This window comes from Haliotis asinina, chromosome 9 (genome assembly GCF_037392515.1).
Source record: "Haliotis asinina isolate JCU_RB_2024 chromosome 9, JCU_Hal_asi_v2, whole genome shotgun sequence".
In the NCBI taxonomy this organism is placed as follows: domain Eukaryota; kingdom Metazoa; phylum Mollusca; class Gastropoda; order Lepetellida; family Haliotidae; genus Haliotis; species Haliotis asinina.
In genome coordinates, this window is record NC_090288.1 from 57,471,629 (window position 1) to 57,492,380 (window position 20,752).

Here is a 20,752-nt window from a genome sequence, read left to right on the forward strand (position 1 = left end):
ACCTGATATATGAATCACAGTATACATGTAATGTGACTCTATTGAAAGAATTGTGAATATTTAAAAGACTGTTGAAAAATATTTTTGATTTATTGCTGTCTGAGTCACTCTGGTAAATTAGTTGAATGGTGGGATGACTTGAGATAACGGATACTCATTACAAAATATCTCCATTTGTGTTTTTAAAATGAAAACCTGCAGACACATTATTTCATACATAATATATCATCTATATTGTTATGATATATCCACACTATCATGAAACAGATCGATGAATATCACAAATATGGACACATTTGCTCAAGGCTTCATATGCACATTGTCAAGGGGCATTTATTTGATATATTTAGTGAAAAGCCAGGTGACAAATAACAAATGCCGCAAACTGTCATATGTGTCAATGGCAGGTAATAGTGAGTGAGTGAATATGGCTTTATGCCGCTTTTAGCATTATTCCAGCAATATCACACTGGGAAAACACGAAATGGGCTTCACATGTTCCCATGTAGAGAATCGTGACAGCTTTTGTGTCATGATCAGTTTGAGAGTTTTTACAGATACCAGACATTCGTACTCGTGGCATCTCGATAACGTCTGAAAATTCCCAGTTTCAAGACGGTTGTTTTGGAAATATTTTGAAGAGGAAGACATGATTGTATTGATGACGGTTGTTTGTGTTATACCTAGGCGACCAGGTGCTGGAGTGGAACGGGATCTCCCTGTCGGGCCGGACATACGAGGATGTGCAGCAGATCATCACCCAGCCTAATGGAGAGATCGAGATGGTAGTCAGGCCGTAAGTGATCGATACATACATGTACACTATCACTGGAATTACAAGTACGATGGGTACCCTGTTAATCCCCTATTAAGTGGGCGCTGTGTTAGGGGTACCGTGTTCTAAAGGTAACAGTAAGATAGACACCCTGTATAGAGCTATGTATAAGATAGGCACCATGTGATACAATTACTGGTAGGGTGGACACCCAGTGTACAAATACATGTAAGATACACAGCGTGTACTGACACCCTGTATAGAGCTAGGTGTAAGACAGGCAACATGTGATACAGCCACTGGTAGGGTGGACACCCGGTGTAGAATTACATATAAGATGGCTAGATGTAGGATGGGCATCATGTGATTCGACTACGGTTAAGGTGGAGACCGAGTGTGGCTATGTGTAAGATGGACAGCGTGTGATACAGCTGAATGTGTTGTGTTCACCCTTCAGATTGTCCAAACACAGAGGTCGTCGGGCAATCCCTGACCACTGCATGGAGACCAGAAGCTGTCACTCGTCCTACGACAATCTGGACAGTGAGGAAGAACAAGGTACGTACTTCCTGATTCCTGGGTAGCATGAGTGGAGAAACAAATTAATTAGTTCTAACTTCTGAAAACTGCACATGTAAACAAAATTGTTCAACGCTCGTTTTGATATCAATATCAGCTCATTTTGATCAATTTCATTACTGCATGGAAAGATGTAATTATTCTAGGGCTGATCTGTATCTACACCTCATGATGATGTTCATGCCTTATCTACATATGGAAATTGTTTTATTGATATCATATCATCGTTTCACAATGCTTCACCATCCCAATGAACCTGCATCCCCATCATCCCTTTTGATGTCTATGACGTCAAGCACGAGCATGATGCATGACCTCACCCTTTTGCATGTACCAATTCCCTTTCTATCTTTATGAAGCACTGCCTACACCAGTTCTCTCCCTTACCCTGCATATGACCACCACACTGGATAGCAAGCGCATTCGTTAGATATAACTTCAACACAGAGGGGATGATCCGAGCGTTAGAGTTTCCTCATGAAAGTGTCGAACTCATCTGAAACTATAGACATATGCAACTAAATGTTGACCTAACTACAAAGAAGCTAATATGCCTTTATAAAGTCACTGGTGGATATTGGTCGTGACTGAGGGACCAGCCAAATATCAGATTACTAAAACATGTGCATGTCCAAAACCAATCAGTATAGTTTTCACATTGGCCGCAAAATATTGTACATGTTGTATGGATAGGGTAACATGACAAGGAAAACACCTTCTATGTAAATAAGTATAGAACAGTAACATAGTGAGTTTAGTATGTAATAAGTTAGATGTAGCTTCAGAAGCCCATCAGAGAACTGCACAGTACTGGCACTGAACAGCATGCATGCTTTCATCGTTGATGTGTCATTTCCAAAGTAAAAACCAAAATTGGAAGAAGAACATATTTGGATTACACCAATAGCTAAATGTATTAGCTAGCCATAGGAGAAGGACTTGGTAGTGTGAACGTTTGGCTGTAACTAACCAATCAATAAGCCCCTCTAAACACGTAGTTATTGATGCGAATATTTCATCTAGGGGAATATTGTCAAAGTTGGGTTCAGCACCTTTACTCAAGGATGTGAAGGCTATGCTTAAATATGCATGAGTTATTTATTTTGCAAATGACATAAGAAAATACTGATTTGATAAGTAGATGAATAATTAACGGGCAAAAAAATATTCAGAAAGGAATCAAATGAGTAGAATTCTAGCTCTTGTGTGCGCTTGTATGCAGGCTTGTGGCTGGCGTAGCTAACTTGTGCTGTCTGTTTTGCCAGATTCCCGATTCGCATCCCGCCATGGAGTCGACCCCCGACAACTGGCGGCCCAGCTGGAAGAAATTCAGGAGACAGGGGGGTCCCCCGAGAACTCCCCCTCCTCTTCCCACCAGGACTTCCTCACCCCAAGCATGTCTTCGCCTTGTAGCACACCACACTCCGACCCCACCTCCACCCTCCCTGACAGCAGGCAGCGTTCCGCTACCAATCATTCTGACATGGCGTCTTCTCATGACAGGATTAAAGTGGTTGACGTAGCATCAGACGGCTCCCGGCACCACAGCGACAACGGCAGGACATCTACACCATCGGAAAGGAGGAGGAGAGGTCGGGATTCGGAGTCGTCGTCGACAGAGAGACGCCGAGTTGGGGAAGGTGACCAGAGCCCGGCGTCCTCGGATCGACACAGACTGGACAGGAGGCGAGAACACAGTTCAAGTTCTCGCTCCAGACACCGGTCGGCTAAAGATCCCCCAGTTCCTGTTCCTCGTGAAAGACACAGACCTAAAGATGGAGTTGACAGGTCCCCATCTTCAGATCGGCTAAAGGTGTCCCGGGGGTCCGATCCTAATCTCAATCGCTCAAACGGACAGCATTTATCGGACGAGAGTAGTCGGTCTTCCACCCCTTCTTCCAGGCGCAGGTCCCGGGAGAAAGAGTCAACCAGATCAGGTAACCTGCGAGGGGATTCAGGCGAATCTGATCGTAGATCTTCGAATGAAATGTTGAAGCTTGAACCTGTAAGTGCCCCACCTTCCCGTTCCCCCTCCAAACGCCGTCTGGCGGGTAAGGGAGAAAACTCTACGTCTCCTGACAGACGTCAGTCCAGTCTGCCTGAGACTTCCGCCCCGACCACCTCCTCCGACCGCCATAGAAGCAATAGTCACCCAGAGAACCATTCACCCCACTCCCACAAAGGACGCAAACACTCCGGTGGACACCGTGACAAGGAAAAGGAAAAGGAGAAAGAAAAAGACGTAAGTATTTGGGTTATTAAATGTTCCACGACCCCGTGTCACAAAGTCATCTCAGAGTTACTGTCATAAGTGAGTCACGACATCTCAGAGTTACAATTGCAAAAGGCCTTCTACTTGGTACATTTTGCGGGGAAACCATTATTGAGATGCAAAATAACCTTTGGATTATGCTTGAAATACATGGCGAAGATTAAGAACTATACCAAAAGACAACACCAACTGAGCGGGAGAAAATCTATTTGGTGCTTAGAGTTAGTGAGCATTGGATCTCTTCGGACTGTGTCTCCGGTCAGTACAGGTCATAGAGCTGCGAGGACGGTGGAACCAACACACAACAACATAAGGGAAACGCATGGTTGTGTCAGTAGGATGTATAACTGCAACAGTATAATAAACAAATTACGGCCTACGTCGCATTGCATGTAGTTTAACGTACATGTTGTGTAACATGTGTCTTTACTGGGCTATCGTAAGATTGAGTTAAAGAACTGAATGGTTGACAATGAATTGTTAAAAGTGGATATTTTCTTATCCGTAATTGAATTGTCAAATGTTATGTCCCGTCTTTCAGGAGTCCTCTCCATCAAACAACGGAATCGGGGACATCCAGGTAAAAGTTTTGTACTCTGTAAATCATGAAATGTATTGTGTATTTTGTCAGAATTTTGTGCATACATCAGTGACTCTTGACACACTTAGATTTTGCCTTCAGCACACCATACTTCTCAAGGGAGACTAACGGAACAGAGCGGTCAGTTCCCTGGTTTGGCTGATGCTGTCAGCGTTATGTAAATAGACACTTAGAAAGTCAGGCACTGGATTATGTATTCCAGACTTGATGACCGTACGCGTCATGCATCTGGAAGATTGTTTAGCGCAGTGTTAAACTTCAATGTATTTGTAATAATGGACTGGACTGTTCACATTTCAAGACTATTTTATATTTGGAAACAAATATTTCCAATACAACCCAGAACGTAAATTAGTTGAATTTCTCGGTGGCGGAGTGAACCTGTGAAATCTTTAAGTGACATCTTGTAAAATGTATGAAAACATATATTTTCATGACAGTTTCACATATTCACATATATTTTCATCCCAGTACCACATTTCACACATAAGCGTGAATTTCGTTTTCTGTTTTAACATGTTTTAGACTTATTCTGAAGTCTAATTATGACGATTGTTTTTCTAGCTCCAAATAAGTCAAGATGACTTCGACAACACGCTCAATGTGCACGTCATCCAGGCCCGCAATCTAAGACCACGTGACATCAATGGCCTATCGGATCCATTCGTCAAAGTCTATCTACTTCCTGGCCGCGGGTAAGATCTCCAGTTCCGTTTCCCCATGGTCATAGCCTCTGCTTTGGTTATGGCGGTCTAAGAAATCAATAACGTTTGGTGATCTTGTGCCTTGATGGCGTTATATATGACAATTTTGCGGCTATCGCAAGAGCACATTTGTAGAGACAATACAAACACAAAGAACATAACTGTTCATTTATCGCCATCAAAACAACATGGGCTTTAGAGGTCAAGTATACTTTCTTTCAGGATATATAGCGGATGGTATCGATTTTGAAGCATTACTTCGCTTTGAGCAATATTCTAGCAATATCACGGCGGATGATACCAGACGTGGGTTTCACTCATTGTGTCTATGTGGGGAAGCGAACTCGGGTCTTCGGCGTGACGTATATATGTGCAGTGAATAGTGGTCGTGCGCCTCAACAAATGCAAGCATATTGCGTCTGGAGGCATAATGAATGGAAGCATTGCGTCAGTAGTTGGAAGCGTAAGCGTCTCATAGTTGGAAACATGACGCGTGTCAGTCGTTGGAAATGTAACACGCCATATAGTTGTAAACATAACATTTATAGGACTGCAAGTCGTTGGCAGTATTAATTATAACGGAAGACAGCAATTATTGATTTGTCATGATATCTCTTCCGACGCAGCCATGCTACTTATGGTTACTAGACGCATAACAGAAAACACTGAAGACATGGCAGAACAGTCCGTGGTATATTAGTCCGTGGTACATCGCACTCTGTCTGTTGAAGCCTCTTCCGTTTTGCAGGCAAGAAAACAAGCGTCGTACACGTCACATCTCGCGGACGTTGAATCCGGAGTGGCACCAGACGCTGATGTTCCAGAACGTGGCCCGTGGAGAGCTGCAGAACAAGGTACTGGAGATAACACTGTGGGACTACGACAGGTTCAAGACCAATGACTTCCTGGGGGAACTTATCCTGGAGCTTTCAGGTCAGTGTTGTTTCGTGTTGACAATAGCAGTATCTGATGGTTTCGTTGTTGAAATAACAGTAACGATCTGTTGCTGGCTGTTGGAGAAAGAAGAGAGGCGTTATTTGACTGCTCTTTTGTGAAAACGACTTGTTTCTTTTCAAATACGTCTGAGATTTGGTCTGAACCCCGAATTGAAGCAGGTCGCAGAGGCTGTTACTTGGGAGAAAACAAACTAGACAAACCTGGAAATACAATCGCATTGAATCTGTAATTAGAGGTTCCTGGCTTGCGAAAGAAACGCAACGCTGTTCAGCGAATTAGACGTGTTGGTGATGTTGGGCTACATATTAGGCCTTCAACATGTCAGACCATCCAAAAATATACGAAAGACGTATATGAAAATCTGACTTCTGCAATTATTCAGCACTTCTTCTTTGGCCTATGTGTATGATACCATTTGTTCAGCGCAGTGAAATATGATTATTGACATGTTTCAGGCATCAGGTAAAAGTACATATCTGAAAGCAAAGACAATTACTTTTATTTTTAACATAAAAAAATATTTTTAAGAAATCATTGTGATAATATTCGGCGCAATAACGTTCAACATGAAGTAAACTAATGTCTTTTGTTGAACAGAGGAGGGTTTCCTTGACAACAAACCACACTGGTACCCTCTAAGAGAACACGTACCCTGTGCCAGTTTTGAGCTGCCAAAGTCGAGTGTCCCGCCTCCCTATCATTCCATTGATGCCACAGAAACCCAGGAACCGCCACAGGAACTGTCAAAACCCAGCAAAAGAAGCAACGGACGCGCAAAGGTAGGGCAGCTTCTGTTTATCCGTCTGTTTGTTTGTCCAACTATCTGACAACGGTCTGTGAGTAACTGACCCTGGATCGGACAATCCAGTGATTGTTGAGTAGTGATCGATCTACGTAACAAGGTGAAAGAAACGCATCATTCGATCCTGATAGTATTTTACTCTCAAATGGGATCCGAACATGAACCGCAATACATTCTGTCGTCCCTAGAGCTCACCATAGATGGCCTATATTCTTATCGAGTTTCCCCTTCCCGTAACAAATACAACTTGATGGTGACAGTTCTTAGTGAATATGCTTAAGTTTTGTGGACTGCTAGCAAACATAACGGTTATTCTCATAACAGCAAAATCTGCCAAGCCTTGACCAGGATGTGCTAAAGTCCAGACTTAATACTCTTCTCCAAGTACTACCCTTGATACCTCCATTTTGAGCAACCGCAACGGATGGAAAACAGAACATGATAAATGCACTGAATATTATTTATTATTATTACTGGTGAAAATCACATGAGCTGATCGGCGACAACGCCATGTTTAGTGGAAAGATCGCCATGCTCAGCCTATCAGCCTATAGACATGTTTGTTTGTGTTACTGCAGAAACACGGGTCTGGGGATCACCATGGGTCCGACTCGCAGATGGGACCCAGAAGAAGATCCCTAGGGACACTTAATGATGACACACAAGAATGCCAAGGTGAGAGGTCATGACTTATAGAATGACTGGTTAGTAAAATGAATTGAAATTAATAGTATCCTTCTTAATTGACAAAATATACTGAGCATATATACGGGGCAAACGAAATGTTATTTTCTGTTCCCATTCAAACTCTTCTATGGGTTTTATGTGTTATATTCATGAATATATACCAGTCTGTGAGTTCATTCAATGGATGAAGCTCTACAGAGCGCCTTCTGCACTTACTATTGCACTGATAGCCTATAGTGATTCCTTTGAGTAGAATATGGTTTTCCTTACCAGAAAGTATTTGAAGTGTTGCGTTTTACTGCTATGAAGCACAAACATTATTCCAAGGCATTTATGTTTTGTGTACAGCGCCGTCTCCAAGACACCATCGCAAGGCTGCTTCCGCTACGTCATCTCCGGTTCCGAAACGACGGTCACGTGACTCGAAATCTCCGAACAACCGCTCAAATGGTAAACGTAAGAGACTTACTGTAACTATCTACGCATGTGCAAACAGGAAAGAATGGTTTTAAATGTTGAAAATTAAGGGTACTACGTAGGATCACGTTCTAGTGTCTAAGTTAGTGTTTACAGCTTGTAATAACAACAATCCTCCAACTAGTCATGGGGAGAAAATATAGTGATATATTTGGCACTCATTTCAACGAAAACATTTCTTTGATAATTCACAAACACGGTGAAGACTTGATCTTTTAGCTTTATTTGCGAATTCAGGAAAGATATGGTTTTGTGCTAAAGTTCATCTCTAAACACTTGAACCCGGTCTTTTCTCATACCTAACACCGTGACGACGTAACTGGACTTTTTGCGACCCTTTGCGAAGACCCGGGTTCTATCCACCCATTTCTGGTGTCCCCAGGCGTGATGTTACTGGAATATTGCTAAAAGCTAATGCACTCACTCACTGTGACAATTTGCAACACGCTTCCAGTAAATACCGATCTGCTGCATATATTTTATCATCAATATTCTCACAACATTCTCGCTTCCATTCACTTCCTATGCTCCACTAAATTGTATTACTTTATGTATTTTCAGGTGTTCCACATAGGTGGTAAGTGTTCATAAATCATTTTCATTTCATCAACAATTATTTTAGCAAACAGTGTGGGTAAGACACTCGATACGTAAATCAGATAATAGCATGTTATTTTTAGCCTCTTACAAAGACACTTATCATCATTTGACTGCACAGCAGAGTATGCCGCACGACGTATGTTTCCATTCCAATGTTTCAAGTGCTAAACTCATAGGTTTCAAGTTAATGAAACTTTTCTTTTCTCAACTGAATCACAATTCACAATATCACAACATGTATTATGCACATTAAATTTTAATGTGTACATAAAACGTAGGGTTGGCCGTGTCATTCACGTTGTTCATGCTTCTCCTTGAAAATCATCACCAACCCCTAGCCATAAATATATGTACGGTCCCTAAACGTACATCCTGTTCACACTGCTTTGATAGCCGCGTAACACTGTTTATATAGTTTGTTTGCAATCAGCACTGGTACAGGTAATATCATATAGTAGTGGTTTAAAGATGGAAACATATTTTGTGTGACTCAAATCTGAACTGTTGCAAAACACATTATATATCTTGCCATCGCCTCATCACACACACACGCTATGCCACCAAAAACTGGCTTCGTAAGGGACCAGTCAGTTATTACTGTGAGAGTGGGAATATCTATCAAGCATTATTTCATGAAATAACCGGTCCCTCTTTCTTTATATTCATGTTAATTTATCCGCAATGCGTCATAAGTATTTGCGGTATATATGTCGAAAAAATGTCTCTTTCCTCATCACATAACGCAGTCAACAGGATCGATTTAGAAAAAATACAATCATTTCAGAAAAAAATAGGGTTGAAGATTTTTTAAAATTATTTTGTTTTTTAATAAATTTGTATTTAATTCAGTCTTCGCACGTGTTGCAGTGAGGAATCAACAAGCCCTGTATACGTGGAAATTGAAAGTATACCCGCTAAGATTGACTAAATAAATACTTGTGAAACTTGAGTTGTTGGTAAGAAGGCATTCCTTAGCATGGCTTTGCTTTGTGAGGAATGACTCCTAGATATAGAATGACTGTTTCTATGTACGCTTCACACTGACATACAGCACTGTTATAAGGTGCCTTGTCATCCGTGTATCAACAATTATTTGTTTCTGTGTATTCCCCTGAAGTATGAATGTATTGTCAAGTGTATCCATGTACTCATGAAATGTATGAAAAAAAATATCATTTAGAATCAAAGAGATCGCATGTTGGTTTCTAATGTAAAATTGACCGACTACTCCAGAAGGTCACATGTGACGTTGATTCTATATTGAACAAATGTGATATAGGAGTTAAATATGATTCTATAAGTATCTCTGAATTAATTGGTTGCTTTCAGAAAATGGTCATTTAAGAGAATATTAACATGGGAATAAACATTGTGGGTAACGGTAGGTAAACGGGTGCCTCTGGACATTTACTGTCCCGACTTGACTGCACTAGTCACGAGCTAGTTGGCCAATAGTTATTTCGCACGCTGTAGTATACACGACAATATACACCCCAATATTTAATTTGGTCAAGTAATTATAAATGTAGCGGGTGTTTTGGTTGGTTCGTTTAGGGTATCTTTTCTATTTTGCCGTAGTCTTCTTGCTCATTTTTATCACCATCAAACATGACTGTGGATCTTCTTTTTCCAGCTGCTAAAACTGTTATTGCTTCCACAATACATCTCCATAAGTTTATCTGGATCCTCAGTCAACACAGTAAGCGATTTTAGAACGGCCAGCTATGTTCAGAAAGAAACGTATGATAATTGTTGCATCCCTGTGTACGAACTTCTTGATATGACCTGTCATAACATTGTTGATATGACAGCAAACCAAATGAGCATGTTTCTTTGTGAACATAGTGGGCTATATAATGTTCATAAATCTCATACGACATGTTGGGAATTAAAGAATCAACTTTTAAATTTCAATGTAGTGATTCTAATATTCAGTAGCTAGATAAAGTTAATAATAGAGTAATGGTATACTTAATAATAGAATAATTGTAAAATTAATCACGGGGTAATAGGAAAATTAAATATCGCTCGTCATTTATCATGGACATAATGTACTCCCGACGGGGAATCTAATGCCGCAGCTAGCGTCAGTTGTGAGGAGAAATGTATTATTAAAATGATTTGGGGGAAGACTCCGAGAATCGTCTTTAATCTCTAACTCTTTCAAAGTTCTCGGTTTCCATGAAACGTAGTTTTTAGGGGGTATGTTTTTTTATTGGAGAATCTGATTAATGCCATTTTGTGCGTGATTGCATACTCTCCGGCATTGATTCCGCATCTTGATGAACAACGCGTTCATTATTTCGACATGCAGCTCTATTAAACTGTTTAATTCGCTATCCGCTCACAATTACGGAAACAAACTCCCCTAAATAATGTTAAGAACTGTGTTTTCCTTTTTCAGCACTTTCATCTGTCTTTCTAACAGATGAGTTGTTCAGTTCAACTAGGCTTTGCATCAAATGCCTCAACAATTCATCTGTTAGAAAGAACGTTTACTCCCTCGTCATTGAATGCGTTACATTCGGAGAACACACCAACTCCCTGACAGAAATAATTCTTTTTTTAAGTTAGCCCTCGTTTACTCGAAGGCGTGGGTGTTGTCGGAAAGACATTGAAATACCAATAGTAGAGACTTAATGGTCTTATGTTCGAATCCCAGATTACTTCGGTTTTTCCCCCTACATCAAACAGACACATTGTGATAGCAACCACCTCCACTAACTTTTCTTCCAGGACTGTGTTTTATTGTTGTTACTCTAGGAGAATGTTCATGTGTCGAGTTAACGATGTTATTGCCGCTAACGATACACTGCATCGTTCAAGCTTCGAGATGTTACTATAATAACACTACCATATATAATCTATAAAACAATACTACTCGGAACAATATATAGAACATGAAATGGTTTTAGATATTTATGTCCAGATTCTTAACAGAAGTTATTCGATTACCCTGACGTTTTTATTTAATAGAAACTTTAAGTACAAGTTTTATGTTATGAAAAAATATTTTTAGATGATATTTACGATGAAATTCCTAAAGGGTCATAGTTGCACATGATAGCAAGAAAATAAAAGATCGGAAAATCCTCCCAAGAAATCTCTGCTGAAAGTTGACACTATTGTTCTATTCCGAGTATTTCGTGAGCAAAAGCGAAATGCAATCTGCCCAAGGGAGGCCACTCCATTCAGGAGGTGGGGCAGCTTGACGATGGCCCTTCTTGGTTTCCATACAACGCTTTTCTTAATATGACAAGTATGGTGGCCTTTACTATCGAGATACGCATCAGATGGTGCTTGTGGCACTAAAAGGCTTAGCTATATTCGCTATATCAACCTTTTTTGAATAACCATTTGTATATTATATACGATGTCTGGGGTTCTATGAATGTATACAAACGATGGGTGGTATATCATGACAAATACTGAATATATCTTTGCTGTATAGCATGTATTAGTCGTACTTCGGCATGTTCTCATGTATATACTCTCATCTTTGCATCGTGTGTATCCTTCACGCTATCAGTATACACAGCAATATAGCATGTCACATGTATCGTTGATGAGGTGGGCTGGAACCTTGAATTCTATTGATAATTATACATTGTTACTAAAATGATTACGCAATTTCGATTTTAACACCAAAGAAATGTCAAGAGATTGATGCATAGATTTATCCATTGAATTATATCAATTGTCCATATTACCAACTTATGAATGAAATTTAAGGAAGTCATTCCTCACCACTCTCCTCATTCCGTAACTATTCGGTTTGCTATCCGGAGTGATACGTGAGAGCACGAAAGATCAGTCACATGTCAAAGTTACTGCCATGCATTACATACTTACAGTACGTAATATCAGTAGTGTATAATACCACAGTTTATAGTTCCGAGTAACAAATATATTTTTCGCAACCTTTTAGAAACCTTTTTAAAAATTCTCATGAAAACTCTCTATTGTAGTGTGTTGTGTATATAATTTGACCGTTTATTCAAATCATCCATAAATGCTGCATATTCAAAGATAAAAACGTCGGTGCAAAATACTTGGTTTCTTGAAATAGCCGAATCACCCAGAGCAATCGTCAGTACTTCTCAAGTTTGTATGTGCTATGTTCCTCCACCACATGCAATGTCACGGGGACACTGTTCAGAGTCGTCAGTGAGTCAGCTCAGCTCTTGAACACAGGAGTATATAATGCTACGTACAATGTACTCAAATAAGACAGATAAACCATATTGCGTTTGGTTTACCAGCCCAACCGTTCTCCTGGCAGTGGGGTGTCGGGACATGGCAGTCTTGCACGACAAATAGCCGATGTAACCTGATCGCTCATTGATCAGAGCATTCACTTGTTTCCCCATCACTGTATCCAGGTCGAACCTTGATTGGATGGCCTCATTGTACTTCTTCGAACTTCCTTATTCTGTAAGAGGCTGTAAACATTGGCGTGTGGCGGAGGATGTGACGTATACAAACCCGTGAAGTATTGACGACTGGTGTAAGGTTCATCGTACGTTGTCTCTCGAAGATGGCCAGCAAAGCAATGGCACACAAAGGCCCACCTCTGCCAGCTTTCGTATTTCACTTTATTTGCGAATTGTCAGATGATTTATTAGCATGAACGAGTAATTATATAGGAAACCTTTAACATTTGGCAAGGATACTTATTTAGAAGTGTTTCTTTTATACTCGGTCTGTGGATAGAATGAACGTTATGGAGTCGCCTTGGAGGCTCACTGATTTGGTTGATGTACGACATTGCATTATGTCCCAGATACGTGGATAGATTATGTCAGTCAATGAATTGCATTGTCGGTCATGTATAGATCGCCGTCATATAGCTGGAGAATTGCTAATTGTGGCGTTAAATGGCAAGCAAGAAATTACAGGACACAAATATACTGATCCATGATAGCTTTACCATAATCTTCTGCTCTCAGCATAATATTTTCGTGTTGAAACAATATTACAGATAGTGATGATGATTGTTCAGAATAGTAGTTAAAATCATATTTGTTTAATAGTTATGGTAATAACTTGAATATTACAAGTATCTGTGGCATTGGTAACTCAGAGGTACCATGGTACACGACAAGTAGGTCAACTGGTAGAAAGATTTGTCTACATACTTGTTATTGCTCACTAAGAAGTATCAATTTTATATTTCAGATATTTACTAGACGTCTAGCAGCTGAGTGAACGGGTAGCTTGTTTCTCATGGGTGTATAGGTAGGTACAAGTCGGGTACAATTTTCACACTGGCTGATATGTAGGTTGGTTTTTTTTCACGGGGGTTTAGGTATGTATAGGCGGGGTTAATGTCTGTGAGAGAATACGGATTGGTAAAGTCGGATACATGTTTCTCGTACTAGATATGTATATACATGTCGACAACATGGTTTTCTGATATTTGTGATGGTGAAACCTTGAATTTGAATCCTCTTTCAGAGTTTTACTCACTTAGTAACAGTGACTGTTGCTCCCGTGTACCTTTGGCCGAGTACCGGGAGGCCTAAGTACAGTTTGAATTGTAGGCTCACGAATTGAGCGAATCACGAATCATGACTGTTAACTTAGACCATGCATTTGTGTCTTACATCACCCTGGTTTCTTTTTTGCAGGTAACACCTACGGGCTAGATGTAGATATACAACTAGAAAGCGGACTAGATAGAATATTATCATGGACATAGTTTCAGCAAGTGCCAAATTTATCAATATGTGGGTGTGTGACTTCATTAGTGTTCCTGAGGTCAAGGTCATCAGAAGGTCACGCAAAGTTGATCATGGTTTTGAGTCCTCAACATCATACCAGTCTCCGATTCGAAATGAGTTGACATGAGTTGACATCTGTCCCGAACGCTTTTCCCGAGATTCCGAGGTCAAGGTCGACGAGGGTTGAGGGCACACTCAGCAAAGGCCTTTTTGCTCATGATGGAACATTTTATATGGATTTGAGTAGTTTCAGGATTAGGTAGTGCCGAATGTTCAACGTATTGTGATTTCCATATAACCCACGATGTTATCTCAGTGAATCTTTACGTTTCCATCATTTTGTTTCATGATGAATGTTCAACTTTTACTCACTATTTCTCAGTCTAATTCATTTTCAAAGGTGACGTCATAACTCGACATTGTAGTTCCGGTATCATGGGAAGATAACTCCCATCTATGTTGCTTCTTGTTAAACCGCATGTTTCACATTTGCCATGAAATGTACAGATTGTGATGTTGAAATAGTGTACAGCATTGCTTAAATCCCCGTCTGACAGTGTTTAAAGGTGTGTACAGTTATAGAACTTGTCGGATTAAATCGAATCTTGTATCTTATAATCGTAATGCTTTGTGATATAGATTTCTGATGTTTCGAGAATAGGAGTCAATGTCTACGTAGAATAATAGCCTCTGATCGATTAGCGAAATATTGACACTGAAAACACATAAAGACTTGGGTTTCGTTGGTCGGAATGGCGTCATTGACTACATGTCTGCTTACGTAATCTGACATTTACCCTCAAGGTCACACTGAAGATCGTCGCGTGTATCTAAAGTAATGTGATACTTAAGTCATGTCTTCTATAGTTTGTAAATGTTGACAAAAAACACGCATGTTACTCTATGTACAGCAAGGTCAAGCAAGAGAGTATGCTCTGTCAGGGCCTAATATACCTGCACGGCGGCCCTGATAAAGATTTATACCTACGTTGCTGTTTGTTTGTATAATAATATTATGCACTATAAACTGACATAGGCAAAAAAGGAAGTGTTGTAAATACGTCACGAATAATACGCACAGCATGCGCTATATGTTATTGTTAATAACTGTAAATGACCATCTCAATGTAATGCAATGGCGACTGAGATTATTATAATCACATCTGTAGATTATGTATATGTATAATCTTGTTATCACGTGATATAAATATAGCCTGTATATCACTAACTGTTTAATGTAAATATAAATATAACTGTTTATTATTAAGAAATTTATCATTTTGTCAAACAGCTTATTCCCTGGCTGTTTGTTACATATTGACATTTAAGTCTAGATACAAATATTTTATCCCGATGAAATCGGAAGAAAGTGTTTTGACTCAACTACCTTGTTATGTTTTGATTGAGGTCCAAGTAGTGTTAACCCTTAAAAGAGTTTGTTTGCCCATACACGGTGAGCTCTCTCCCTAAAACCCATCTGGAATTTACCAATTGTAACAACGGGGTAAATAAATATTATCAACCTTTGTGGCTTCGATCAGATCATTATTGTTTTTAATTAATGATCTTTTTGTGTCTTTTGCACGTCAGGTATCACTTAATTTGGTACACATTCTTTCTATCTACGCTCTCACCTAGTTTTGTTGTAACTTACGCGGAATGGGCACGCCAGTCTATATTTCACTAAGGCCTTACCACTGTCTCTCCGCTGAAAGCTAGTGAGGTTGTCGGAACCAAACTCTGTACATCAAATTCCTGAACGTAAATTCCTAAGCATTCAGAATATCCCGATTTAATACTCATTTCTTTCTGGATAGTAGCGGAAACGGTTTACTTACTGTTTTATGATTGCACGGACAATATTTTAAATTGGATAAAGAATACAAGGGGCCGCGACAATAGTACAATGCACACCGATTGCGATATAACTTCAAACAGTGCACACCGATTAATCAACGACACTGTTCGGAATATATCCTACTCGTGGAAAATATAGGATACCTATTTGTTCCTTACGGATATGATTAATATGCCCAATATTTCGTTTCTCTTTAAAATTTCACTTTAAACCACAATGACATGATTCTTTGACAATACCTCCGCGATGGATATACATGTTGATATATGATATACATTTTGAATCGCGATCAAGGCCTCTTCCTCACCACATACATATACTGTTGTAGCGGTAAGCACATTGGTGTCTGTGTTCTCTAACTTCTGTTGATTAGTATATTTTCAAGAATAGTTAATTCAAAACTTTATTTTCTTTAAATTGATTACTTTCGTTTATATATTTCAATATACCCTGAGAACCCCTCTGTCATTATTTGCTCACAATGTTTTCTCCTTGGCATTTTTAGTTACTAGTTTGTTTCGTTAAACCTTCTTCCCGACTAAAAAATATTTGAGTCCTTGTATTTTCGAAATATTTCAAACAAGGAACGGCAAATAATACGGGAATTATTTCATACATAGTTGTTGCCTCCCCATAGTTTAACTGACATGCATTCTCTTCACGCGAAACTGTTGCAGACCAACATAGAACGCAACATTATTCATTTTGAGCCCCTTATTTCCTAACACTGAAGTGTGGTTCTGTTTGACTAAATTGAGGTACAATATACATAACAGTGTGACTAACTGGCATGTACACGTCCATCATGGATTCCATGACCGGTCTTCGTGTTGAGTATGAAACATTTCACTATTTATGAGCGATGTTAGGTCCACGCCACCGATTGCATATGTGCATTATTCTCTGACAAAAGCTCACCCGAGATAATGTTTCCCTGTTTTCCGGCACCTGTGTCCGTTTCTACAAAGTCGTAAATTGGAGAATTGCATCAGTTTGGGATGTTTTTCTCCCACATTAAGTTGATCAGATATACCTCACCGGCACGTAGTGTACTTCACAGGGAAAGGTACTGTGCACAGTGAATCACTGAGGAACTGCTTTTTATCCTACATCTATGTTATTCTACTTTTAGGTCTAAGGTTATTGTTGTATATATTAAAGGGTATTGGTCTAAGTCATGGTTATCCTCAGTTTATGTTTTAGGTTTAAATTCAAGGTTTTTATTGGCTTAGTATATCTGTCCATTTTATCAACGATACAGTTGGTATCACTTTAGGTTTGTTTCTAAGATTATAACTATTTTAGGGTGTTTTAGCTATTTACCCATTAGCTATTGCAAATAGTGCCTCATACTAACAATTATCTTTATTCATTATGATAACGCTTTGTTCACTGTGATGTTAAATGAATGACTATCATGCTAGAAATTACTTCCTTAACCACCTGCACAAACTCCTACCGTAACCTCACAACCCCAACACTTACTCCAAGTTCATCACAACCCCGACCCTCAGTAACAGTTAAACAGGTGATTTATTTGCCCTATTTACCCCGTTAGGGAGAAGCTGGACAGACATCCTTGTCGTCTCAACGTGTTTCCCAGTTGTATCACATACGTATTGCATCCCCATGCCAGGAGGCCCTTAATCTGCAATCGTTAAGTGTATAGCACATCACAGCGCTCCTACACCGTAACAAGAACGTTCAGATCACCTCTAGACAGTTTCCTTAAGGTATAATCATCACAGTAGACTTCATATTTATACTATGTACTACAAATGATGTACTGTATACTGCAGGGGAAATACTGGATACTGCCTATGATATACTGTATACTGCCTACGATATACTGTATACCGCATATAATTTACTGGACACTACATGTTATATACCGTATACTGCATGTAATATAATTTATACTACATGTGTAATACTGTATACTGCATATAATATACATAGAGGATACTGAACGACCTTCCGTGTGATACCATTTTTATTAAACTAGTTAATGATTTGGAATCAAACGAGCTTAAGTTTGCAACTACATCTTTCATGAGTTTAATAAAGACGGTATTTCACAGAAGTGAGTTTGGTATTCTGTTTATCATCTCCAACAGAAATTGATAGAAATTGCTTACAGTTTTACGTCATATTTGAAAACCATCTAACGGTATTACACTGCAGTATCTTTAATGGCCGAGTAATAACTGTGACATAATGTATACTACGTGTGATATACATGTGAAATACAGCATTCTGCACGTGATATACATGTAAAATACCGTATACAGCATGTGACGTACATGTGAAATACTGTATACTGCATATGATGTACATGTTAAATACTGTGTACTGAATGTGATGTACATGTGAAATACCGTATACTGCATGTGATATACACGTTAAATACTGTATACTACATGTGACATACACTTAAAAATATACTGCATGTGACATACATGTGAAATACCGTATACTGCATGTGACATGCACGTTAAATAATGTATACTACATGTGACATACACTTTAAAAATATACTGCATGTGACATACATGTGAAGCAATGTATACTGCTTGTAATGTACACGTAAATACTGTATACTGCATGTGATATACATTTGAAATACAGTATACTGCAGGTGACATACTGCATGTGATATACATGTGAAATACTGTGTATTGCATGTGATCTACAGCTGAAATATTGTATACTGCTGGTGATATACAGGTGAAATACTGTATAATGCATGTGATGTGAATGGGAAATACTGTATATCGCATGTGATGTACATGTGAAATACTATACACTGCATGTCACAAACATGTGAAACACTGTATACTGCATGTCACATGCATATGAAATACTTTATACTGCATGTGATGTACATGTGAAATACTACATACTGCGTGTGACATACAAGTGAAATACTGTATGCTGCATATAGCATACATGTGGAATACTGTACTGCGTGTGACATACTGTATACTGCATGTCACATACATGTGAAATACTGTATACTGCATGTCACATGTGAAATACTGTACTGCGTGTGGCATACATGTGAAATACTGTACACTGCATATAGCATACATGTGAAATACTGTATATTGCCTTTGACATACTTGTGAAATGCTGTATATTGCTGTTGATATACACGTGAAATGCTGTATACTGCACATGGTGCACATGTGACATGCTGTATACTGCATGCGGTGTACATGTGAAATACAGTATACTGCAATATGACTGATACTGATACACTGCATATGGCATACATGTAAAACATTGTATACTGCAGGTGATATACACGTGAAATACTGCATGTGATAAACAAGTGAAATACAGTATACCTCACGTGATATGCTCTCTATTGCATGTGATATATTGTATACATCGTAATGTACTGTATACTGCATTGATATACTCTACTGATATACTGTATTGATATACGGTATATTAAGCTGCATGTGCTGTTAGATCGTAGCGATGCGAAAGCTTATGGAACAACCTACATGTAAGTCCCCGTTTGCAGTTTCACACCTCTCTGATAGACGGATAACAAAATCTCACATGAAGCAAATACTGGGTATGGATGGAAACTATTTTTAAACAACTTCTTTAGTTTTCGAGTACTTGCCCTCTTACTTATTTAAAATATGAAGCTGCATATAACAAGACTAATCATCACGTTTTCAACAGTTATCACTCAAACAAAACTCCGAAACATCTGAAAGGGTGATTCCTGGACGCAAATATATGACCTGCTTTCTACTCCGCGGAAAATATTTGCCACGATAGCGCCACTTGTCTTGATCGTGCGCCATGCACGTGGCAGTTACGTGCCGTTCCTTGTACTGATAGTCCAATATGTCTGCCTGTCGACACAGCAAAACCTCGTCTATCCGGACAGTCAGTCCTACGGGTGAAAACTGACGCTTACAGTTACGAATGAACCCTTCCTTACGAATTCATTTATCGGAAGACTTGATAGCTGGGAATCACCCACACAGATCCATGACGTCCTATGTTATACATGTATATTACTCGGCTTTTAATTAGGACACGGAGATGTTTCATAGTATCTACACCGGGAATATAACAAATATCCCCTTTAAAAATCAGTAGTATATATATTGATGTACATTGAATGTTCTAGGTCAGCGCTGTTGTCTTTAAAGACTTTATAGCCCCGTTTTGTGATTGGTGCATAACGTGACATGACGTAGTATCACGTGCTTTTACATTATCCAATGATAATCAACATCTTTACCATCTCAGGATCCCGACCTGCTCCTAAAAACGCTTGTAAACGTTATGTTCTGTTATTGTCGAACCCATTACGCATGTGTACAGCCAGAAGCCGTGTTGCACTTGTTCTTGAAGCAACGTAGGTGACATCATTGTCGCTCACTTCAATATTTGAGCCAAAACATTTACCCTAGTCGCGGAAGTGTATGACAGTGGAGAAACCGTAAGACGAGGGAGACAGTGTGTGTTAACTGACGGGTAGCCAGTCTACTACTACAGAGCGTTGTGTCTTGTTACTTAGTTCCTGGTCTGTTACTGATTGTTTGATAGTACTGTGTATATATGTCAGCACTGTATCATTCTCTGTACATTGTCCTGTATATAGGCGGTATCATTTGCACATATATTGTGTTTCCACGCGTTGTGACGTCACTGTTACTGCTGAGATTTGATAAAGTTTATAATAAAA

The 20,752-nt window shown here is 39.3% G+C and overlaps 1 protein-coding gene across 2 annotated transcripts in view; it reads left to right on the plus strand.

Moving 5' to 3' along the window:
* LOC137296038 (protein piccolo-like) overlaps positions 1-15,711 on the plus strand; it is an 87,437-nt gene extending 71,726 nt beyond the window's left edge. Inside the window, exons 11-23 of one of the 2 annotated variants that reach the window (XM_067827678.1) lie at positions 688-796; positions 1,233-1,333; positions 2,620-3,596; positions 4,168-4,206; positions 4,792-4,922; positions 5,680-5,864; positions 6,486-6,667; positions 7,269-7,365; positions 7,726-7,833; positions 8,416-8,431; positions 9,322-9,410; positions 13,633-13,692; positions 14,085-15,711. In XM_067827678.1, the coding sequence (XP_067683779.1) occupies positions 688-796; positions 1,233-1,333; positions 2,620-3,596; positions 4,168-4,206; positions 4,792-4,922; positions 5,680-5,864; positions 6,486-6,667; positions 7,269-7,365; positions 7,726-7,833; positions 8,416-8,431; positions 9,322-9,382 (2,006 nt within the window). In that variant the 3' untranslated portion in view covers positions 9,383-9,410; positions 13,633-13,692; positions 14,085-15,711. Of the gene's footprint in view, positions 1-687; positions 797-1,232; positions 1,334-2,619; positions 3,597-4,167; positions 4,207-4,791; positions 4,923-5,679; positions 5,865-6,485; positions 6,668-7,268; positions 7,366-7,725; positions 7,834-8,415; positions 8,432-9,303; positions 9,411-13,632; positions 13,693-14,084 lie in introns of both variants that reach the window. The other variant, XM_067827680.1, reaches the window with a different exon arrangement.
* Positions 15,712-20,752: the final 5,041 nt, after the last annotated feature.